At 39.3% G+C, this 24844-nt stretch overlaps 3 protein-coding genes across 9 annotated transcripts in view; 1 reads left to right on the plus strand and 2 right to left on the minus strand.

Moving 5' to 3' along the window:
* PHF10 (PHD finger protein 10) overlaps positions 1–1546 on the minus strand; it is an 18698-nt gene extending 17152 nt beyond the window's left edge. For 2 of the 5 annotated variants that reach the window (XM_005518671.3, XM_088053789.1), the window contains exon 1: positions 1070–1531. In XM_005518671.3, the coding sequence (XP_005518728.2) occupies positions 1070–1531 (462 nt within the window). Of the gene's footprint in view, positions 1–1069 lie in introns of all 5 variants that reach the window. The other 3 variants (XM_014263457.2, XM_014263459.2, XM_014263456.2) reach the window with 2 other exon arrangements.
* On the plus strand, positions 574–24844 carry ERMARD (ER membrane associated RNA degradation). 3 transcript variants are annotated; one of them, XM_088053788.1, is made up of 18 exons: positions 574–941; positions 9354–9522; positions 10604–10743; positions 11241–11342; positions 12498–12587; positions 13015–13112; positions 13642–13778; positions 15068–15182; positions 16048–16150; positions 16601–16630; positions 17145–17212; positions 17789–17960; positions 18871–18954; positions 19778–19857; positions 20342–20470; positions 21964–22173; positions 23082–23195; positions 23781–24844. In XM_088053788.1, exons 2-18 carry the CDS (start codon positions 9354–9356, stop codon positions 23938–23940), a joined length of 2001 nt encoding a protein of 666 aa, XP_087909914.1. In that variant the 5' UTR covers positions 574–941; the 3' UTR covers positions 23941–24844. The 3 variants fall into 3 exon arrangements, with proteins under 3 accessions (XP_087909914.1, XP_087909912.1, XP_087909913.1); XM_088053786.1 differs by lacking the exon at positions 574–941 and adding an exon at positions 6118–6987; XM_088053787.1 differs by lacking the exon at positions 574–941 and adding an exon at positions 8177–8504.
* DYNLT2 (dynein light chain Tctex-type 2) lies at positions 2502–8170 on the minus strand. The gene is made up of 4 exons (XM_005518570.3): positions 8042–8170; positions 5425–5574; positions 4446–4604; positions 2502–3095 (listed from the first exon to the last, which is right to left on the minus strand). Exons 1-4 carry the CDS (start codon positions 8075–8077, stop codon positions 2985–2987), a joined length of 456 nt encoding a protein of 151 aa, XP_005518627.2. The 5' UTR covers positions 8078–8170; the 3' UTR covers positions 2502–2984.

Below are 24844 nucleotides of genomic sequence, written 5' to 3' on the forward strand. Positions count from 1 at the left end.
GTAGTTAATTTCTACTTCCCACAAGAATACTAATGCACTCCAAATTCTTTTAACTGCTAGAAAAAAACCTGAACAGGGCCAAAGCAACCCTCCGGTATACCAAAACTTTCAAGAAACTTCAAAACGTCTTTAAAAGACACATCTCAACCTGACAGTTTTGTGGAAGTGCCTGCTATCTGTTTCTCCTCTCACTTAGTATTCATTTATTAAACCTGGTACTGTTATAAAGTATGAGTATCCAGAACATAAAGAGATCAGTGCTCTCCATTTCCATATTTGCTTCCTTCTTTGCTTAAAATTTCACGAAGTTCAATCACAGAAGTTCAGTTTGTTGCAGACGACTTAGTTTATGAAATGAAAACATTTGCATTCTGTAGATACAATGCTGCTCAACCACCTTTACTGTTCAAAAAAAAAGAAAAAAATAATAATTGATAGCTCCGTGGCTCTGTTTACATGAAAAGTCAAACACTGCCCAAAAAAGCCCCTTTCTCCCTAAAAACGCATGTTTCCGTAAAAAACTTGTTAGTCCTTACGAAACACGGTGACGTTACAAACTTCTGGTACCTCTATCACTGTAAGATCGACGTAACGCTCCTTTATGAAGCGATCGAGAAGCCTGAACTACCCGAGACGCGTTCCAAAGAGATACTGCCGATCTGCGCCGGGAGTCTTTGGCGCCACAAGCGCCCGCGGTGCCCGGGATGCGCGGGAGCAGCCGGCGGGGCCAACGCGGAACTACCAGCGGCCAGACCCAAACTTTCCCGGCTGCGGCGCTGCCGCGGTGAGGACTCAGCTGCCGCGCCGCCCCCGGGAAGACGCCGAGGGACTTTGGGGAAGGAGGACGGCCCCTGGCAACCAGCCCCAGACCTGCGTTCAAAGTTCGGCCCAGGGCGCGGGAGGCCGCCCGCCGCCGCCCGGGCCCCCCGGGAGGGCGTGAGGTGAGCCTGGGGCGGGCGGGTCGGGTGGGAGGTGCGGGTCAGGGCCCCCAGGCGCGGGGGCCGCGCGAGGCCTCCCGCCGAGGCGGCTGTTGCGCCGCAGCTCCGCGGCCGCCGCTACCCGCTCTCACCTTGAGGGACTGCGCGCCGGGCGTGGCCGGGTCGCTGTCGCAGAGGCGCGGGGACAGCACGGCCGCCATGGCCGCCGCCGGCTGGGCCAACAGGAGCGACGCCGCCGCCGCCGCGCGACCGGGCCTCGCGCCGCGCCCGCCAGCCCCGCCCCCCCGCGCCCTGCGGGGGGCGGCAGCGGCCCCTACCGGCCAGCGCGCGCACGGGCGCGGCGGCTCCTGCTCCGCCCCCCTCCCGGCAGCCCGCGGCGACCCCGGCCCGCGCCGCCGGACCGGCACCCGCACCGACCCGGCACCGCCCCGCGGGACCAGCGCGGGGGACCCGCCACCGCCGCCTCCGCCGCCGCGCCCTTCTCCTCCTCCTCCTGCCGCCGCCGCTCGGGCGGCCGCGCGGCCCGGCCGCGAGCGCGGAGCCGAGCCGCCGCGGTAGCGCTTGGGCAGCAGCGCGGGGCGGAGGGGCAGCATCCCCCGGCGGGGTGGTCAGCGCCGAGCGCAGGAGCTGGCACCCAGCAGGGCCGGGCTGCTGCGCTCCGCCGGCAAGCTCCCGTCTCCGGGAACGTCAGCCGGGGACGAGCTACGTTTGTGAACCATCAGCCCCCGCAGGAGGGGGGTTCGGGGGGCGGGGGGCGCACTCGGAGGAGCCGCCACGAGCGCGCTCGCCCCTGCGACGGAGGGAGGGCGCGTGCGGGCGCTCCCCGCCGATGCGCGGTCGCGCCGAGCCGGGTGCGCGCCGGGCTGCCCCGCCCCCCGGTCCCGCCGGTACGAGTACGGGCCAGCGGAGCCGAGGCGCAACCCTCCCTACCCACCACGGGAACGACCCCAGTCCCGGGGACTGGTTCGGCGCGCGCACCCGCCCGCACGCAGCCGGGCCCCGTGGGCGCGCACGGCCCCGCGCCGGCGAACAAAGCGCACGGCCGCGCCCCAGCCCCGGCGCCGCCCACGGCCGGGGGCTCCCCCGTGTGCGCCCACCCGCGGCCCGGGCTGCTCACCGCCGCTCGAGGTTTGCCCGGCTCCAAAGGCGCTCGAACGCAAGCTGGTCTCGGGGTGTTGGAAAGCACCGCCGCCCCGTTCGCGTTTGTTCTCAGCTCCCAACAATAAAACGGGCATGGCAAAGGCACCAGCGCTGGATTTCTGCGCACGGCAGATCCAAAAGCTGATGTTTACACACTTCATAGATCTGCCGGAGTCTCATTTTAAAAAATACGATCGCCGCTGCTCTTGCCAGTTACGGACCAGTTCTCAGTAGCCTGGCGACTGACCCCGTCGTCCTCCTGCCACTGCCACCAGAAGCCCCTAGACCAAAGTGACCTAACTCGCTCAATTCAGTATTTGTCCACCAAGGAGACCCTAGGCGATATTTAACCAAAGGTTAACACCCGGGGAACCTAATAACTGAACTTCATTCAGGCAAACGGCTGGAAATTTGCACAAGCTCCTAGGACTGCAAAACACAGCTTCCCTCCCAGCCAAGTTTTGAGGCACACTAGCATTTTATCATAGATACCAACTATGAAAATGAAAAATGAACACTGCTTTTTCTTACAAAAAGCATGCTTTTAAGAAAATTGATACCTGCAACTACATGTAAGCATTGGTTAACAGTCCTAGGCACCCAAGAGAGGAGCAACATTCAAAATTTTGCAATGTTTGGCCTTACACCAGCTGCTCCCACTTCCACAGCAGAGCATTACAACAGATGAAGCCCATATGTACTCAACTGTAAACATTTCCAAAGCAGGTTTACGGGTTTTTTTTTTTTAAAACAGAGCAAAACTGAGCAAAATTATCTCAACTGTACGTCAGTTTGAATGTGCCAACAGCAATTGGACAAAAACAAATACTAAAATAATAGTGCTTTGAAAATTTTCAAGTATACCACATATTGTGATGCAGGAGTGCAGCTGTGACTTTCAGAGTTTTAGTCGTAATAACAAGCCATTACCAAAGCCAGTGCAATAAATGTATCGGTTTCACATTTAGCTGAAACCCAAGTGTCTCTTTGATCATCCCAGAGGCATCTGCTGGCAACCTATCGAGATAAAAGACAAAAAGGTACAAGTGAACCTATATACAGCAGTTTTACTATTTCTTTTTAAAGATCATACAGCATTATCTAAATGCTAATCTAATCATATTAGGAGAGTTACTACTATTAACAACAATGCAAAAGTTGAATAAAATTAACAATTCCTATTCGATGTTAAACATATGTTCTTGCTTCACAGTACAGCTCCCACCCAGAGAGATTCAAAACTCTCAACACCAAGCCCCCAAATCTCTCTGGTGTTCACTTGTTACAATTTAACAAACTGTAGAGCACCCCTTCAAAAGCAATAGAATGTCTGTGTGATTAGACATTAGTTTTGGGAACATAGACAACCAAGAAGTCACATCCCCCACTCCTCCATCTCCACCTTACTCCAGCTTACTTCAGCTTACTTGTAACCATTTATTGGGCTCTCAGCCTTTTTGATAAAATTGTTTTCAAAGCCAAACTCTGTGAATTGATGGCTGGAATAAACATATTCCTTGGGAGAAAAAAGTTAACTTGGACCACTTCACTAATCTGCTTGTACCTGCAGTTCCTCAGTCAAAGCACCCCTTAAGAGGCACCATACCGTGAGACAGCACCAGAAAAGCAGAGAGATGCAGGCAACTCATAAACTGCATTTGGTACTGAAGCTGAACCCCTCAAATGTTGTTTCATGTAACTCACTAAACAGGTTGGTTTCAATCATGTTTTAAGAACTGATGATAAACACTCCAAGGCAGAAGTACTCTTTTGCTCTTTGACACTTTACTAGACAGATAAAAGCATTCTGAATGCCAATGGGAGCTTGGAGTACTAAATTTATACACCAACGCAGCAAAATCCAGAATCTTTTATTTTAGGTATTCCAAGTTCAGATGATGTTGTTAATTTGAAGTCCCAGGAGCATGTCTGGTGGCAACATCAGTTACCGTCCCTTTCCTTGCCACCCTTCTGTTCCGTGTCACCCCACACTACAACTGCACAGTGTTTTGCACTGAATGTGAGAACCCAAATGGAGATCCAAGTACACTGGACAGAGAAAACCAAAATTCGCTGAACTCATGGCACAGCACGCAGCAGAAACAAGTGGGTGACAGGGCAGTGCAGTAGGGGCTGTTTACCACTTACTGAACACATGAAGACAACAACCTTCAGAGTTAGGCAGAATCACAGCAGCACCTTGAATTGTCACCTGGGATACTACTACCCATAAAGAACTTAAAAGCTTCAGGACCACCTCAAACAATTTAAGCTACTGAATGTGAAAGAACACCTAGGAGATAACACACAGTTCTAAAAGTTGTTTTTTCATTTTCAAAAGGTGTAACAAATAATAAGTTTGCTTACAATCATTGCCTGGTTTGCCTTTTCCACAATTAGCACTGATACCACATACTTATAACGGTCATAGTCCAATTCCTTCACAGCCTTTAATATATCTTCTGAGATTGAAGCACACAAGAAGGGACTAGAAGCTCCGTCGTATGTGGCTTCTTGTAGTTTATTCTATCAAAAACAATTTTGAAAGATCTTAGTTTTCATCCTACTAGTCTTTTGCAAAAAATACCCTTTACAGTCATTTTCATTACAAGAACATGAGAAGAACTAGTGAGTTGAAAAATCAGTACAGACGATGGTCTCAAACAGCAAAGGATGCACTGCTCTGAGATGTTTTATCTGTTTTTTTGAAGGTGACACACATGCCCAGCCAATCTCCATTTAACAATCAGGAGTGATTGTTATTCTCCATTATTTGGGCTCAGTTCACTGGAAAACAGTGCTATAAATATCTGTTCCAAATATCGAAGATATGTCTTCCAGACAGCTGAATTAAAAAGATCTGGTTATAACTGTTCAAAATACCACTAACGGCTTTGGATTATCAGAACAGATTGTTCTCTTTCATTTTTGCTTAATTTGTGTACATAGCAGTCTGACTGTTAAGAATACCAAGTAATTTTATGCAAGTCCTGTGATATTAGCAGAATTAATAGAAATCCACAAATTGGATGTCATGACCTTTTGCTAACTGGATATTTTGCAGATTATGGTACTTTGAACTGTGTTGTAGCTCAATTTGATTTAAAAAAATGCAAAAGTTTATGATGCTTCAGCTTCACCTAAACAGCACATGCACAGCAGTGACCTTGTAGGGGCCTTTCTGCACTTTGCAAAACAGAGTCCTTTCACATTACACTCATGTGCCAAAACTCAAAAGACTGCAGAGATTTATGCATGTTTAAGTTTGTGCAATATTCAATGTTTCACAAATACTTCTGCAAGACAAGCTGCTTTTGCAATGAGACAATTAATTTAAATACTATACCGTTAGTATTGCTTGAGCTTTGTCTCTTATTAAACTGTCCTGAACTTTAGTACGTGGCTCCAGTCTGTATGTGTTACGGCCTTTTGGCTTTGCCTTTTCTTCTGTTGGAGCCGTGCCTGAAGCATCCTGATATGTCTTTTTTCCTTTTGACTGTACAAAATAATAATAATAATAATAATAATAAAAACACATCACATGTCAATATTTTAGAATTTAAGGACTCTAAATAACACTTTATGGTGTACAATTAAGAGAAAAAAACCCAACAATTAGTCTTGGAATATGTTAACAAAAACCACAGAAAGCTAGAAGCTGGTTATCATCTTCTGGCTGTTTTAACACTACTGGTTTGCCTGAAAATGGAGAAGTGGTTGACTTCCACTCAATTTTAAATTATTTTCCAGCAAAATCCAACTGAATTTTGCATTTAAACTCATTAATCATGTAGATCATATTAGTATCCTGAATCCACTCCCTTTTCCAAGTAAAAATACACAGATATTAACATACCTATCGAAGAATGTTAGCCACAAGCTTTTCATTCAAACAGCCAACCCAAAATACAGAGTTAGTTCATTTATTACTTCATTTTACTTGTCCTTATTCCTTATTACTTAAATAGTAGCTTGTGTATTGATGATTTAATTTGCTCATTAAAAAAAAAAAATAAGGAAAAAGTAAGCTCCAGTGTGCAAAGCTTTGTAATTTTGCTTGGAACTTAAAACCAGATCTCTGAAGATTGTGTTTTCTCCCCATCCAGCTGTGTACTCTATCTCTTCAAGACGCATAGCAAAACTTGTCCCTCTATGAATGCAAGAAGCAAGTCTGATGTTGTGAAAAAAAGGTCACCACAGTGGCTTAAAATAGAACTGTGAAATAGTAACAGAGACAGAAAAGCAAAAGGAACCAATGGGTTCAAAACAAATGCCACAGGCAATGGTCTTCAATACCAGCTACTTCCTAATAAACCACTTCCAAGCTTCAGTGACTCTTCAGTCTTGGCTGCACTTCCTGACTACTTCTGGAACTTAACATGAGAGAAAATCATCAGTTCCTTTCCAGAAGAACAGAAAAGAACTCAGAAGTGAAATAACATCACAATGCAGGCTTATGCTAAGAAGTACAGAAAAAAAGTCACTATAGATAATATAAAAGTCTAATGAGAATTATTTTAGAAGATGGGCTACTGAGGGGCTCACAAATCTTTCCATCTGAGGAGTTTTAAGAATCAGGGAAGAAATTCAGTTTATTTTCTATGAAATCACTTGCACATTAGTTCTGCCAACAACTATGGACATTACTTAAAAGTGTCCTCTAGTTCCTAAAAAGAATGATGCTGGCAGCCTTAGTGCAAATTGCCTGCTAGTGTTTGTTGAATCTGAATAGCACTTACTCTAAAAACACAAGGACCAAACACAATTGCACTTAGCTTGTGAACACTCATTATCTACTAACTGCAAATTCAGATCTCAAAAGACTACATGCTCATCACATGTCACCTAACAGAAGAAAAACCACCTCAAGTCTTGCAGCTGAGGTCTTCAAATGAGCATCCTCATCCACGTGAGTAGCAATGAACTTGTGAAAAAGGGCACACTCCAAACAGTGATTCTTTGCTGACATGGTTCAGCTGGAGCCACACTACCTTTAACCTCTTTCATTAATGATGGAAGAAAATTCATGTCTATAGCACACAACTTCTAACAATGCTGATACTTAAAAGTTTACCTGCTATGATGAGTGATGGGAGTTTTCATGATCACTTGCAAGAAGTCATTGTATTTACTAATGAGGCAACCAAAAACCTTGATTTCTCTATAGATGTGGCTAGTAAATAAACCTACTTCTGTGTATCACTGTATAAAATACACAGTAAAGCCCCAAGTTTTAGCACAATGTTGCAATTACATTTCTCTAAAATATTTGAAGAAATACTGTTTGTTTGAAATATTGTGAAAAAAAATTCTCAAAAGTTCAAGAACTGACTGCATTTGAGCACTTGACCAAAAAACGCTTGTACTTAGGTTACTCAGCTCGAGTACATTGGCTTAACTTTGGACATATGGAAGGAAGTATGCTAAGAGGGGAAAAAAAAGGCTTTTGCTATTTAAATGAAATTCTGTTTGTTAGTAAGTCCATTTTTAACAACCAATGGCTTTTAGTTGTTAACACAAACAGGAAAGAATTTTTGTTTATTCCTTCAGAAGACAGCACAGCTTCTAGTTTAGAGCAGCACCCCGAGTTGGAGGGACTGCCCCACCAAAGGGAGGAGCGCCCTTTTCTTTACCACCACAGCAGCTCAGCCTCCCAGTGCCTGAGCCAGCACGCCAGCCGCCAGGGTACGAGCGAACGAGGCATCTGGCCGAGCAGAAAGATCCGAGCTATCCCATACCAGGCACTAAACAAGAAGGATCCCAAGTTTCTTAAGATCACAGGCACCTTTTAACCCACGTTCTCCACGCCCCATCCTTCCCTCCCAACTGGAGCGCTGCAGGCCCGGTCCGGCACCCCGCCTCAGTCGGGCATCACACCCCTCCCGCGCCGGGGCCGGGGCCGCTGCCCGCTCCCGGGGGTGCCCCAACCCCCGGAGCCGCTCCTCGCCCTGGCGGCCGCTCACTGTGTCTTTATCCTGGCGCTTTTTCCCTCCCTCCATGGCCGCGGTCCCGCTGGGCGGAGTGCGGCGGCCCGGGCCCTGCTCGCGAGCCGGCCGTGAGGCGGCGCGCGGGCGGCGGTAACGGAGGCGGCGGCGGCCATGGCGGGGCGGAGGGCTCCGCGCCGGGCCCGGGGAACGGCCGGTGCCGCGGCCTGGGCAGAGGAGGGGACAGCGCTGCCCTGCTTCTGCCAGTGCCAGCCCGGGGCTCGGTGACCTGCTTTCCCTGCAAAGGTCACCGCCCTGCCCCGTGCCTGGCCCGCTTTACATAAGTAATAGTAATAACGGGTGGCGGCAGTCGTGCCGGTTTTGCTCTGGCCTTCTGTTCCTGACAGTGAAACGGCGAACGGGAAGAGACACAAATTAAGATGGACTGAATAGGTCTTAGGAACATTGTAGATTTTTAAATTACTTTTTCTTTAAATAGCAGGTAGGTATTCCAGATGGCAGCTAATAGCGGTTCCCGATGGGAACTGTTACCCTTGCTCAGTGCTGATACCTATATAAATATTTTCTCTTTTCTTGAAGCTGTGAATTCAGAAATTACATATGTGAGGGTCAATTCTGCCACCTAATTAGAGAGGAAAAAATGTTTTTAATTTAACTTTAATGACGTATTTTTCATTATTATTAGTTGTGGTACTTCCTTATCGAAGTCTTGTCTGCCTGTTTTTTTTTTTTAACTGAATCAGAAGCATTTTCATCCTTATTAACACGGGCAGTTTTATCTGTGCAATTTTTAAAATTTAGATGTGTTCTTCTGAATTGGTCAATTTTTCTTCTTAGACTAATGTGGAAATCGCATGAATGCTTATATTGCTACAGAATTCACCTGTTCCTCCTCTGCCTCCCTCCAAGGATCTTGCTGATTATAAGGACTGATGCTCTTGGTTTACTTGAAGTAGCATCAGTTTCTCTGCAAGCTCAAAGGTTAGGCAGAACATATATAAACCGGGATATTTTGCTTCAGTCTATCTTGTCATGGTTTCAGTAGATATAATCATTCTGAAATTCACCCTCCTGACCCTGTGAAAACAGAGCAAAGCTTTCTTTCAGTTTTACAAAGGTGGTTCTGCTTGAGAGTTCTTCACGTGCAGGGGTGAAACTTGCATTGCAAACCCAAACAGCTTGTTTACAGACGCTGTATTACTGTCTGTGTAGCTGTGCTTTTGGGTATGTGTCACCCCAGGACAGTATGTTTTACTAATTTGTTTTTGTTCTTGTGTGCATTTGTGATACAAGGATTCTTTCTGTGAGTGTGTCTGTGTGTTTGTTCTAGATGGCCTTGCCAGACTCGGTCACTACTTGCCTTTCTCAACCTGTGCATTATGCAATTTGCAAACTTGGATTTGAGAAGAAAGACGCCTATGATATTAATAATATTTTGTCTGGAGATGGGAAAGTATGTTGGCAAGCTGTTACAGAGCATGTGTGTTACCTTGAATCAGGTTGGTGTTTACCTGCTGCAGTAGTATTGCATTTAAGAGTGATGCAGAATTTCAGTACAGTTGATAGCAGTCCTAGCTGAGTTGCGACAGCTTGTTACAGTACTGCATTAGCTCTGCTGTGGATTACAGATTAGAGTTCATATCTACAAAGAACTTTAAATTTTTCATCTGCATTTGGTATTTGGCTTTTGCTGGCTCCTAAGATTTGTGTAATTTGTGCCACCTAAGTAGCTCCTACTTTGCCTTCATCTTGGTTCCCAGCTTAACGTGCCTGTAACGTAAGGGGTTCAGTTCTGCTTCTCTCCAACCCTACAACTGCCTTGTTCTGTGTTATTATATTCCTTTTGCCATCAATATTGCTGCTGTTGCTTCTCTTTGTGTTTCCCAGCTGAAGAACAGTCTTGTTTCCCTTCTAAGTATAATAGTTTGTAGCTGTTTTTTAACCAAAACAGTATTTATGACCTGGTGAATTCATTGAATTTTAGTTTACCAAATTGCATTATGCAGGCTCTGTTATTAATTTCCAGAGGTGGTAAAAATATCTTTCAGAAAACCAGAAGAATTTATTTTCCTGTTAAAAGTGTCCCACAAAAAAGAAGCAGTGATACCACTCTGTAAGGTACCACATCCATCTGCCTCCTTTAAAGGCATTAAATGGTGCCATTTGACTCCTGCTGAGCTTCCACTGGCTTCCAGCTTGATATATGGAATTTCTACAGAAATTCTAGTGTGTTCTTCACATTTCAACAAAAGCAGAACATAATGATCCTATTTACTTCCATATTTTCTTGTGTCAAGTTACAAGTCAAGGGGTAGAATTTTTGATTTGTTTTTCGTTCTGTTTGGAGAAGGTGCTTGATCTTACCTGTTTTTTTATTGCAGTTTTACTTTTCAATACCTTTTCTGTGTGGTGTTTTGGACAGTAAATTGTATTGTATTGCTTGTGCTAAAATAGTCAGGATGAAATTGTCTGTGCTAAATATGTAAACAAACTGTAGTAGGTTTTACCCCTAGTGAGTTTTAAAATATTAGACCTTCAGGAAGATTAGTAGCCTAATCACCTTCTGTTTTTCAATTTAAGATCAAAGCATGGATTATATCAACAGCATACGATCATTAGGACCTGTATGTGAATCTGTTAATTTGTATTTCAAATCTCTGACCAAGGAACAATTTGTAATTCAGTATGCGTCATGGTTCCACTGGACAAACTGTACAGAGGTACGGAAATTTCTGTTAACAGTTCGTATTTTGGCACCTGAACCCTTTGTGGAAGTTTGGTGTGAGAACACAGAAGAGATATCCATGAACCAAAATGCTTAGAATTTGTAATTAATTGTCTTCCTCTGATAGACGGTTGCTTGTAATTTTTCTGACTTTGTAATTAGATTTTGTATTAGACAACAGGAGAAGCTTTGGTCCTGATGTAATATTAGTTTGTAGGATTTTGTTTTTCTAATAATCTGTACCTACTATGAAGTTTTACCTTGTAAAGTTATTATAGATAATTTTAAAGATGTAAGGCACTAGATATCAAGAGGTACTCTAAGGAAATTTCTATCCAGGCATCTACACTTTCATTTCTTTGGCATGGTTTTCTTTCTACATTTGCATAGCAGCTATCACGGAGGAATATTTAGGTTTCTTTGTGCTTTTGGCAATGTGATCTTTCGTTTTGAATATTGAACACAACATTCTTCCTCTCCCCCATCATGCAGGTATTTCTTGAAGTGTTTGATGTTTTACAAGATATACAAGCTACAGAAGTTGCTCTTGGCTTAATGAAACTAACATCATGCTTGGAGAGAGCCTTGGGTGATGTAAGTGCCAGCATGAGGAGTCTACCACAGGTTTGGCTTTATAAAATGGGAATGAGCTCTTGGATTTAATTGTGCATTGAAAAAAGTGATATTACCCTGTACTCTAGTAATACACTAATAGCCCACATCCATTTTGAGTTGGACAGAGGTTCTTTCCTGGATCCAGTTGTGCTAGTGGAGACATATGTTGGGCTCTTTCACCAGTGCTTGTAGAGTTGCTTGTGTGAGTGCTGTTACTAGCTGATTTAATTAGGAAAGAGAAGAGTTTGATTAATCAGTGTACATATAGTAGGTCTTTATTAGTTTGATTTATTTAACTGAAGTGGGCCAGCATAGCTTCCACAGAAGATCTGATGGTGTATGAATTGTGAGGGATGGCATGCAGCTGGGAAAATGGGCTGCTGGGTAACTTGTTTTCTAGGGAGAAAGGAGAAGCAGCTACTTAAGCAACTTCTGTTGCTGGGTTGTTTTACAGCCAGGTAAGTTAAAACGGCTGGTTGTTCAGTATCTATGAGAAGCTCTGGAGAAGGAAATGACAGAGAAGGAGCAATGGGCTAACTTGCAAACCAATTTTCCCAAGTGTGGGGTGTAGTAAGTTTTGCAGTAAATCACCAAAGAGTGGAAAAAAAATGTCAGGGACAGTACAAAGAATGGAAGGTGTGATAGCAGGTGAATCTTGAGATGCTAAGATTGTCCAGCAAAGATAAAATCTAGTTTCAAGAACAGTCTAAATCAGAAGATGAACCACAAGTCTCCTCCCTTTCACAATGACAGAACCCTTTTGTTCTATTTTAAGAACAAAATACACTGTCCTTGGTAGAGCTTATTCCCTTAGTTACATGTTCTTGTTGTGCCTTATTGGTTTTTGTGGGATTTTTTGGAAGAGAAAAGCAGTATATGTAGAGACCCTGTGAAAAGTCTAACTATGGTCACATAAAGTAAAATATCCACTCTTTGCTGATATGTTGTCTAAATTTTAATTTGTCATGCAATTACAGAATTTAAAGCCTTTTTAAGGATTTGGTGGGTTTTGTTTGATTAGTGTTTTTACAATAATGAAAATGGCTCTTGGGTAAAGTAGTCAAGGTATATGTTTGAAATACAAAGAAGTATACTAAATTGTTTATTATCTGTTCTGCTCTTTTGTCTTAATAGGTGTATTTCCTTAAGGGTAACGATTGTCCTTTCCTTCTAAGGGACTTGCTTGCATCTGAGCAGCTTGCAGATGTGTTTGGACAAGCTGTAGTAAGTGCTTAGTTTTGAAGTAAGGAATAACTACTGAGCTGGTTTTCTTTCTACCAAATGTACCTTGTGTTAATTTGCATTAAATTACCCTGGATTTATACTACGAGAAGTAAGAGCTAAACTTGATTTAATTTGTTTGCCTGTCATAACTGTTTGGGATGTCTAATAACTAATTTGATTCTTCCCATATTATATTCTATATCCTGTACAAATTAGCTGAAATATTCTCATTCAGAGAATACTGGGAATTGCAAATAATGAGTTTCTGTTACTGTAACAAGTGGTGGCCTGTCATCTTGACAGTAGGCATTGTAGCTTCTAAATAATTTCTGAACTTTTCTGCCAGAGAAAGGTAATAAAAGTAAGGGTAAGAAAGGGAAAAATAAATAGATTTCTTCATGCAGTAACTGCTTTGTTTATTAATTAGATGAATGTACTGAGGGTATTCATTGGATCTCCACATGGTCTGAACCTTCGTAATGTTTTGTGGCATGGGTTTGCATCACCACAAGAAATTCCTGCCAAGTAAGTTACCAGGAAAAAAGCACTCTTTTTCTTACCAGTCAGACTTGTGAGTTCTTGGAAAGTGGTTAGTAAAATTTACTTCTCTTATGGGAAAAAAAAACTAAATTTCCTTTTCTGCTTCTGCTTTTTTTGGAAATGGATGTCCATAGAATACTTCAGCCATTACAAACATGGCCAGTGTTAGGTCCAGCAGGTTTTGTGCTATTAGGGAAAACAAGAAAGTTAACTTTTTTTAAGTCAGAGCAGTGAGTAGTAACTTGTAACAAAAGACAGATGAATAGAGTAGAAAGAGGAGCAGCAGCAGCTAGTGTAGAATACAGTGATGCTTTTTTTCTAATTCTACTCCTTTATTCTTCATGTTTGTGAATGCAATTAATTATTACGTACCTCTACTTAGATAGGGAGTGTATGTTCTGGGTGTTTTTTAAAAAAGCAAATAAACCTCTTTGTTCCTAAATCACAAATGTTGGTTCTTTGCAAAACATGTCTTTGTATAAGCTTTTCTAATATACTGTGGTATTCTCCCTAGATACTGTGCTATGCTGCTTTTTTTAACTGCAGGATTGGGTCAGTTGTTGCAAACTTATCTTCTGCAAACCAGAGGTGTTTTAGTACATCGACCTTATGTGATCTTCATGAGCTTAGAAGAGCTTGATGCATTTCCAGGCAAGTATTTAACCACTAGCAAATTTTTTATTATCCTGTATTAGCTATTATTTCCTTTTCCAAAAGTGCTGTTGAAAATAATGCATTTTCCAGAGTTCCAAGATTAAATCTTAACTAAGATACCTGTATACATCATCATTAGATGAATCAGTCATGCTTTAGGGCAACTTCTTACTATGTAGACAGTTCACTGACTATTGAGTAAAAAACTACTGCATTCTAAAATAATTATAACACATTGAAACATGAAATATGTCTGCTTCTAAAAGATTTCAACTATATGTTACATTTTTTTCATTATGAGACTTAATTTCATGTAACAGTCATCTAGTTTGCCTTTATGAAATCTAACTTTTTTCAGAATCAATGGGTTCCAGCTGCAAGGGTCCCAGCAGGAGTGCCTTGAGTCTTACAGGGAAGGTAGTGTTGAAACAGAGTAAAAGATGGTGACACATTTCCACTTTATAATGCTTTTCTCAGGGAAGGATTTAAAGTCTCAGATTAAAGTCTCCTTGTCCACAGACCTTGTTTGGTTTATTCCTACTATTTTAAGGAAACAACAGCATATAGGAAATCTTGGTGTCAGTGGTGATCATGGTCAATTTGTGCTACATAATCAGAACATCTGTCCAAGAAATTGAGGCAGGGCTTTTGGGAACCAAATCAAGCTGATAACATTCCAATAATTATGTAGTATAAATCCTATAGCTGTTGATTTGCTTTGAAAAAACACCTACTGCAATCAAGTTAGACTTACCATTTTAAGCCTTCTCTTGGATACAACATCTATAACGTGAATTGTTAAGTGTGGGTTTCATTACATGGTAACATTGAACTATGAAGAGTTGATTTATTATGCTGTGTTTTCAACACAGAAAATTGATGAAATAGGAACAATGTGCTCATGTTCATACTACTGTACTGATTCTGGCTGAATAGAAATTACTCTGTTATGATACTTTTTTAAAGTATATGAAATAGGTAGAGAACAACTCAACAGAAGCTGGGTCCAGTTGTTATGTTGTCTTTCAACAAAAAGCAAACATTACTTTTTTAATGGGTTTTACTCAGTAATTTTATATTATTACCAGAAATGCAATCTTACATATTTAAATTCTGATCTAAAATATAGCTACTGTTGTACTTACATAATTAAAATAAATTGGATAACCTTTAAATCTCCCTTTACAAATGCTGAAATAATATCATATTTTCAGTGAAATATTTAAAGTTCATTAGTAAAGTGTAGATTATATGTAATTTTTCAATGTTGATTTTTTAACTTGCAGATCTTAATAATGAAATACTTTCCATAGCTGAAGAACTTGTAAAACTGTCCAGTTTTGTATTAAAAATTATGTTACCATTTTGGATCGCTGCTTTACGAGCTTTCAAGCAAAGCAGGTAAGATTTTTTAATTTTTTTTTTTAATAGAGTCTAAAAAGAATATATTCTGTATTTTTACATCCGCATTTGCAGGTATTTCAAGTCTTTGTACTAAATTACTTCACAGCATTGTTATGCTTTGTTATGGTGTTCTCTTGGAAAGCTTGTTGAGTTATGGCTTTGTTTTGTGCCACCTAAGATTATAAACTATATTTTGAAGCCCAAAAAGAGCTGTTTGAGATGTAGCAAAAAAGGGGAGGTTTACAAAGCATGTGGAAATAAATCTTCATATGTTAAATCACATATATTTTGAATTTTTTAAAAAAAGTGTATTGTTTTGTTTTCCTCTCCCATGCTCCATCTTTTTGTGAGTTACTGTGGTCTCTGAGCTTGAATTCAGTGGTCAGTTTCTCTTTGGCATGGGTAGTTATTTATTGTTTGTTTACAAAGTGCATTAGAAAGGAATTTTGTCAGGGTTGTTTGGCCCAAGACTGTAACTCTGAAATGGTTTAATTTATAAGGAAGAAAAATATCCTTTGGATATCTCTCTACAGCTTCCTGAAAGGTGGTTGTAGTCAGGTGGGGTTGGTCTCTTTCTCCAGGCAGAATGAGAGGACACAGTCTCAAGCTGTGCCAAGGGAAATATAGGTTGGATATTTGGAAAAAGTTTTTTACAGAAAGGGTGATAAAGTACTGGAATGGTCTGCCCAGGGAGGTGGTGGCGTCACCATCCCTGGATGTGTTTATAAAAAGACTGGATGTGGTGCTTGGTGCCATGGTCTAGTTGTGGTGTTAGGGCTGGGTTGGACTCGATGATATTGAAGATCTCTTCCAACCTTGTGATTCTGTGATTCTCTGATTCTGTGATCTGTTACTTTTTCAGGTATGCTGACAGTGTGATTCTCTTACTTCCTCAGCTGGAAGTTGGACTTAGATTGCTCTTCACTAGAACTAATAAATGTCCAAATCGGTTGCTAACAGCAGAGGTAAACCTTTGTCTAAAGTAAATCATGATTTAATGCTTACAATATTTGCAAAATCGTTATTCTAGAAGTGTAGTGTCTATAACCACTGTATTTACAGATTTACCCCCAAAATTTCAATCCATTTTGGAACGTTATTTACAAATATCCAGTTGAGATTCATGAATGCCTTTATTTTTTTTTTAATGTCTGTCTCTAAAAAGCACTGAAAAAGCAGTGGAAGATTAGTGTTCAGAAGCTGTAGTTCAGGGTGAAAAGCAGGATATGATATATTTGTTTTAAAAAACTCAGCACAAAATCCCACAGTCCCTTTTTTTCATTCATAATGGGACTTTTTTGCTATTCATGCAACTCTGGTATCTCATGCAAATGAATAAACTAAAGTTTTATATACATGCCTAGTTAATCGGTTTTGTTTGAAAACCAAATAATATTGTTTGTGTTTTGTTCTAGTCTTCTGCTCTCTACACCACTTTTGATGAGGTACTGTGATTTTTTTTTTTTAAATATATACCAGTGTCATAATTTAAACCATGCATGTTTCCCATTACTAGAGTTTAAAATGCACTTTCTTTTATTTGATATGGCATTATTTCTAACTTTTCTAACTTTTTTTTCCAAATAAAAATGGATGGACAGTAAACACTTTAAATTTGGAATGCTCCAGAAAATATGAAAATTAAAACAAATTGTAATGAACCAACTATTTTTTTCTGAATGTTTTTACCTCAAAATTCATCACTCCACAGAAACAAACATTGTGCTATTTTTCTTAAATTCACTTATTCCAAATAAATATTGGCAGCATAAATCCTCAGTTTTACGAGTTGGTTGGATTATTTCAAGTTGTTTGCCAGTAATAATTAGGCATCTTGATTCTAGAATGGCAGAAGTAATCACATAAGATCAGGAAAGCTACTTTAGTTGGTGTTTCTTCTTTGATTATATGGTCTTCAGTAGTTTAATAGGTTTCTATTCAAATTGCTTTTTTTTCTAGATGCTAAGAAAGCATTTGGATAATGAAGAAGTCAACCAGCTACCTGTAGTTCTTGAGGAGCCTGCCATGGAAAGTGTTTTGAAAGTGTTCTAGGGTTTTGTCATCGTTGTCTTTTGTTTGTTTTTTTCACTTAGTAATAATCTTTATGATATGCCTAATGCTTACTTATTTCATATGAGCATGCCTCACACAGAGTAATTTCAAGCTTCTTTCTGAGTGCTTCTGGGACACATCTTGTACTATCTGGGCAGATAGAACAAAAATGTGGCTCAAACCTACCGGAGCACATTCTGCATCTTACTACCCAAACAGATTGTGAACAGGAAAACTAGGGGTGCTGAGTTTAGTGGGTTTTGTGACAGTGTGGGGCAGTTCTGAGGTTACGGTCCTGTTGCCAGAGGTAGTGGGGCTGTGAAGGGCCTGGGACACAAAGCTGAAGGAAATCTATAGTTAGCTGTCACAGTATGGAATGTATATTGCAAGTATAGTTTGCACTGTTTTGTTTTTCTGAATACCTGAATGCCCCAATAATATAGACATGGTCACATACTTGTCTTTCAGAAATATTCTATACACTGACTATATTCAATTCTGTGTGAATACACATAGAATAGAATTCTGTATAGTTGGTGTGTGTTTCCACAGGACTTCCTTTGGGATTTCTTGAACCACCAGGAAGGTCCACGCATAAGAGATCATTTAAGCCATGGAGAGATCAATCTAGAAACATTTCCCAGAGAAGTAGCTAACCAGATAGTTGGATTTGCTATTACTATTCTCTGCAGATTCTCAGATGGGGATATGTTTTCTCTGAAGGTAGGGAGCAGTATTTTGTTCTCAGAAGGTTTTTTTCTTCAGTTATTTTGGATACCAAATATGATTTTAGATAGAGTTTTATGACTGAATCTTTCTTGAAAACTGCTTTTTGTGCAAACTAAATATTCCTCCAAGTAAAAAATTGTGAAAGTATGGTTTTACCTAGTTTTTCAGTGAAATGAATATAGAAAGTTTTACAAACTGTTACCCTTTCTTGCTGTACCTTAATTTGGGGGATTAATAAGGCCTTTATTCACAAGGTTGATTTGTAAATTATAACAATTCCACTTAATTTTGTCAAATTGCATTGATGAACTAGCCTGTTCATCTGCAGAATTATCTGAAAGGTATGTAGAACATCTGTAGCTCACCCACTGAAGTATGTGGTATGTAGTTATCAAGATTTTTTTTCCTGAGACACTGTAAATAATAGTGCCTTGCTAATGGAAGTGTTATTTGTATCTGTACTTACACTATGAATTTGTAAACATTTTTTGCCTAGTACTATATTTCTCAACATAAGCAATTACTGTGTTTGCTCTCCCCAGTTTCCTGTTTATATTTGGAATTACTTCTTTCAATATCACACAGCAACCTGTGAGATAAATCTTCCATTTATTAGTTGCAGCTCTTTTTTTGTATCTCAAGATCTGTTGTGTGCTTCTGCATGAAGAGAATATTTGGTTGCTTTTCTGTCAGCTGCTGTCAGGTTTCATAGTTAAAATATGTGAAATAAAGCTTTAATCACTCACTGTGCTGAATACTTCTTTCAGCCCTTAGACATTTGGAAGTGTTTATTGACATCAGTGCTATAGGTGGCATGCATAAAATGAAGTTTAAGTCTAGGTCTGTATATGATTAGGACAGCTTAGAGAAACTGTTGTGTATTGTCTATGATCTTGTACATCAGGAACACATGGTCATAAAACCACTGATGAACTGTGCAAGTTGCTACCAATCTCGATTTCATCCAATTTCCCGACTCAAGAAACAGGTAGGTACTTCCATCTGTGAATGCATTGTGATCCTTAAAATTGTGAATCCTCAAAATCATCTAATTATTTTCTTCATGCTTTGATTGTCCTAAAAAAAGTTCAAACCTTACATATTTTTTATTATTTTTTGGTCTATTTTTCAAAACATAAAGGAAATCACAGTTGCTAAAATGAGATATAATTATGCACATTCCTGCTAATGCAATTGATACCATATTTGTGATAAATAGTTAAATAGCTTTATTCTTACCTGAGTGTTTGCTTTTCTGTCATTTTCTTAATCTCCTTATGCTTTTTATGTCAGGAACACTGCTAGGTCCTGTCTCCAGTAATCTTGGATTAGGCTATCATTAAGCTTTTTACTGTTTTTTTTTTTATTACTTTGCTTTTTACTGAAGTCCAGTTGATTAAGTTTCTGGTAGCAAAATCTGCTTTCCAATGTTGTGGTAGTCCTCTGCATATCAGTTTAATGAACTGCTTAAGGATGTTTCTCTATTGATTTGAGATAACGGTATACATATTTAGTTCTTCTACTTTTCAACAGCTTTCAAACAGTGTGTTACAAAAGTCATGTTAGTTAATTTTTTATATTAAAAAAGCCCATAAAATACTAAATTAGTTCATTCAGCTAATGTTTTAGCATGGAAGTGTACATCCAGACTTTTTACCCTTAACATAAACCTTAACTAATGAAGTTGGCTTACACGATTATGACTAGTGAACACGTAACTTACTGCCTGCTGCAGTTTTATTCTAAACAGGCTACTAAGAAAAGTATGTCAAAGTCTATACTTTACAAAACATTTTTCATACGTTTTCAAGGTGCTGGAATGTATGAAGAGCATCCACTTATGGCCTGAATTGCCAACAGTGCCTGAGGAACAAGGGCAAAAGATTAAAGGGTATGTATGTGCTGTGTAAGATCAGCAGATATAAAACAGCAAATAATTCCTTATTCTGAGAAGGACTTGGTAATCGATGGGAAACTTTATATGAGATATTAGTTAGAAAAAGAATGTAGCATTCTATTGTTATTTGAAAAGGAGGAAGTCATTAATAATACCATTGGAGGATATTGTACTTGTTTAGAGCTGAGAGAAGAAAATGCATCTATCATATATTCAGTATACTGTAGGCTTTTTATGAATGGAGGATTAGGAGGCGTTCTGAAGATTGCTGACACTGAGAAAAGGTGGCTTTAGTTGGAGAAATAAAATCATACTTGTAAGGTAGAGGGAAAATAAATTATATTAGAGTGTAAGAGTGGACACTGAATACACTGCTGTCCAAAAAAATCTGCATCTAGATCTATGCCCTTTAAGAAATAATGAGTACTGAACAATTTTATATTCTCAAATCTAATTTTTTTTCTCATTTGTTTTCAAGGTTGGAAGGAAATGCTGAAGCTGATTCTTTAATTTCGATGATATCTGAAATTGTATCTCAGTTGCAGCATTATATGCTGCAGAATTGCTGCAGTTCAGATGATCCTATCAATAGTGTCCTAACAGAGAGGTGAGTTTGATGCCCTTCTGGTTCTCACTGTCAGCATCTACTTCAAGCCCAACATAAGAACTCTTAAACTTAAGTTATCCTGTCCCTGTTTGCAGAGAAATGCTTGAAATGTTGTATGCACTCTTCTAGTGTTGCTGCTGATTTAATCTGAAAATTTTAGAATTTCAGCTGAATGTCATCTTCAAAATAAGGATGAGACATTGTACGTTTTGGTATTACAGTAGAGATTTTACTTGGAAACTAGCCTGAAAAAATAACCTTTTTTTTTTTTTTTTTCTGGACCATGAAGGCAAAATATTTTAACTATTTGTGTACTTACTAGATTAGGATGGTTTTAGTCTGGTTTGTGCTAAAACTGTGTCATAAATTCATTTTGATGTGCTTGATGTCACAGCTGTGTGTTACATTCAAAATGGCAATCACTGCTATGCAATTCTGTTCTTCATGCTTTAATATCAAGATTCAGAAAGAGAAAATATGTTGTTACACTTTGTGTCAGACTTGGAGGTATGTTAGTTCCAATTATATCTGACTTGGAATTATCAAAATAATTTGACTTTTAATTGCCACTCTTAGAGCAGCCTTAAGAGTCCCGTGAATGAATATGTTGGAACAAAATGCTCCTAAATCAAACCCATTAGACATGGGCGGTATAGAGCAAAGAGGAGTCTGTTGCTTTGGTTATGTAACATGTGGGTCTTCTGCTTCCTACCCACTAATCTGAAAATTTATCCTTTGGAAGAAAGAAGCCTAATTATTGATGTGTTAAACTTTGTTCTTAAACTTTTCTGCCTTTATCACTTCAAATCATTAATGTTTTGCTATCTCAGGGATAAATTGAGCCATGAGGGAGATTAAGAAACACTTATATTTATATATTTATTTATAAGAGCAGAGTGTTTAAAGTGATGTGTGACACATTAGTGTAGCAGATGTGACAGCAGGAAGATATTTGTGTGCTTTAACAAAGCATGGTCTGGTGTGGTGTTGATTAAAAAAAATGGCTTCACCACCTGCATTTTACGCAATGTTAAGTCTGCTTCTTGTTCTGCTTAGAAGAAAGACCACACACTAATGGGAGTACTAATTAATAGCATTTGTTTCAGTGAGTTTTATTATGGTGCATGTTAATTCATTGTGAGTCGAGCTACGGTGGGAGGCTTCAACCACAGGCCTGCTGTGATTTGATGTGTTCAGTGTATCATTTCAGCCAGGCAGTTTTGTTTATTGTGGTTGTGTTTCTTTGATCTGAAATGGGAAACATATTCATCATAATCAGTTTTGCATTTATATTCAATAAAGTGATAGAAAACACAATCAGTATTCCTACTACACATATCCTTGCTTTTTTTCAGTCATGAGGTAAGGGCAGTTTGTTTCCAGGTTTTCTGAATTAAAACATTATGAGTTAAACCGCACTTAATAAGAAATGTATCCTATGTTAAATCCAGCTAACAAAAGATTGACGTTAAAAATCCCTTCCTGTTTTGGAGGCTGCTGGTGGAACTTTGTGGTACACGGGTTTGTACGCTGTATTCCCCACGACCTGTCCTGGAAGTAGTGGTGGTACTCCGCCAAATAAGCGCGCAGTGCCATCAAGTGTCCCAACAGGTTATTGCCGGCGCTGGGCTGAGATATTCGCAGTGGGTTAACAAGACTCTGCGTTCTCGTCAGAGGCACAACTATCGACGGATGCTAAACAGGTTGGCTGCTGGTTTTGCTTTACTCTGTGGTTAAGTTTATGGGAGAATGGCTGCACGCTGCTGTTGCTGCCTTTCAGTGGGTTCACTTGGAAGTTTAAAGTCAAGAGTGTTTACGTGTTCTTGTTAACCATTTCAGAGTCAAGTGTTCAACCAGATTTCTATTAAGTAGCAATATTGAAATAACAAGAAAATCTCAAATTGGAGAATAATTTAAGGGGCACTGCTAGATTATGTCACTGTAAATTACAAGATTTCAAATTAATTATTACTTGAACATTAGTTTGTTGTTTTTTTTGGTTTTTTTTTTAGTTTCTGGCTTTTCCTGTTTAGGTATATAAATGCCATTGAAGTTTTATCTGACTGCAATAGGTTTAACTGATTTGAAGATTTTATCTACTTTAATTTACTGCTTTTTGTCATTACACCTGAATCAGTCTCTTAACAGATAGAAGAGATTTAAATATTCCATTAATTTTTTTTCCTAATCATAAGGGCTTTCCAGAGTTTTATAAGTATTGTGTTACTGGCAAGGTTATGTTCTAAAAATGTTAACCATATTATTTAAGAAACATAGCTTAAACTGACGACTGATGATACACATTTGTGATTCAGTTGAACTGTAGTTTATTATCTATGGATTAATGGGGACCTTGCAAGTTTTTGTTTGAAATCTCAGATATTTGTCTTCTTTCCCCTCCTCATTTTCAGTTTAAAGTCTCTGTTTACTGTCCTGGGATTTGCACTGCTTTTTGCTGAAGAACATTTCGTAGTCTTTTTTTTCCCCCGATTTTGCAATATCCTGCAATTTAGCATGTGTGCAGAAGTCTTAATAATTGTTTTTAATATTAATGATTTCTTTTTAACTTGGTTTTAGTTTGTTCATTTAAGTATTTTTATTTTCTTTCTAGCATTAAATTTTTATCTCCAGTGTTGCGGCTCATCTTACTGTTGATTACTCTGGAACTAGTCAGTGTTCATTCAGTTTGTAAGAAGAATCCTTTTGATTATCAGCAGTATCTAAAGTGAGTATATAAATTTACTTTATGAAAATAGGAATTTCCCCAGAATTCCTTTCTGATCTGTACTGTAGAGATTTTTAATCATTATAGTCATAATTTTACCTTGGACAATGTTCACTCAGGAGCTAAAATAACTTCATGGAAGAGTAGATAGGGAATATTAATACATAAAAGTTGCATTTAATATGTTGCTGACTTTACTTCTTGTGTGTTAATTAACAGCTGGTTGGATATCACATACGTTGTGAAACATTTGACCAAGAAAGCAAAGGAAGCCATTTGGGGGAAACTCTGTCACACATTTGGTCACTGTGTTCTTTCTATGGTGGTGTTAATTGCAGTTCTGAAGATCTGCCCATCTTACTGTGAGAGGGAAGGAGTGGTTCTCCAAATGTAGAGCAAACCTTAATGTATTGGTCATCCAGTCCTCCTGAAGGAGATTTGAAAATTTGAAGATGTTTGCAGCTTTAAGTCAGGCATTGCAATATTCTTCTCTTCTCTTTTTTTTTTTTTTCCTTTTTTTTAATATATTTTTATTTATCTTTTTAAATCCTTAAAAGAGTTTTTCTCTAATGTTATTTCTTGTAGATTTTTGAAGTCAGTCTTGCAGTACACTGAGAACTTGGTGACATACACAAGTCCTGAGAAAAACAAGTGGGATGAAACCGTGGAACTTACAAAGAAGACTTTGATAAAAATAAGGAAAATCAGTGACAGAAGGCTAATGTTAATGCATTTAGCTACATGAACTAAATGGGTTTACGATTGTCTGGACATTGTTACATCCAAACGGTTACAGAGACCTCATATTTGTTAAATCTAATTCAAAGACAACCTTCATAAGTCATTATCAAATTTCAGATGCAAAATTTACTCTTTTTATCAGAAGGTATCTGCTGATACTGGAGATAAATGATCAAGCTTCCAGAGAATGGGTTGTTTGTCAAATCCACTGGAAAAGATTTACCGAAATAAGTCAGGGTGATAGAAGTTCTACTGTAAATAAATCTTGTGTTTTGTTTGATTTTTTTATATTTTTTTTTTTATTTCTTACTATACTGAAAAATAAGAAAAAAGTGTGAATAAAAGCTCTGGAAATCTTTTAATGTGAAAAATATTTTTTTACTATGGAATACATCAGATATGGCAGAAACTGATCAACAGCTTAAGAAATTATGAACTTTAAGCATAAAATAGTGCTTGTTGGCATCTGTGGTTGTTATTTGTTGTAAACAGTCTGATCTTGTTCTGAACTCTGAGGCAGAGATGGTGACACAGTAACCAGTTGTTTATAGATGAGGATTTAAAGGAAACGGGATGGATACTTCTGCACAGTATGTGTTTGTTTAGTTTAATTTCATCTGCTCATTCCAATACATATTTAGTTAATTTCATACAGAATGAATATGAACACACACATGCACATGCTCACAGACACGTATTCACTGTGGTTTAGAAAGTTATCCTCTTATTGCACACAATATTAATTTGAGTATTTTAGTTTTTCAAAATAAATTCTTCCCTTTTTCATCACCAAAGAGTAGAACTTCAAAGGAATGCAAGGTTGAAGAACAGATTCACAGAAGACCACCAGTGTCTCTCCATTTGCTTTCTCCTATGGAGAGTAAAACCAGAGGGTAATGTCTGGAGAA

Source organism: Pseudopodoces humilis, chromosome 3 (assembly GCF_049639895.1).
Source record: "Pseudopodoces humilis isolate 2021_Gansu_Grassland_sample_001 chromosome 3, ASM4963989v1, whole genome shotgun sequence".
Taxonomy (NCBI): domain Eukaryota; kingdom Metazoa; phylum Chordata; class Aves; order Passeriformes; family Paridae; genus Pseudopodoces; species Pseudopodoces humilis.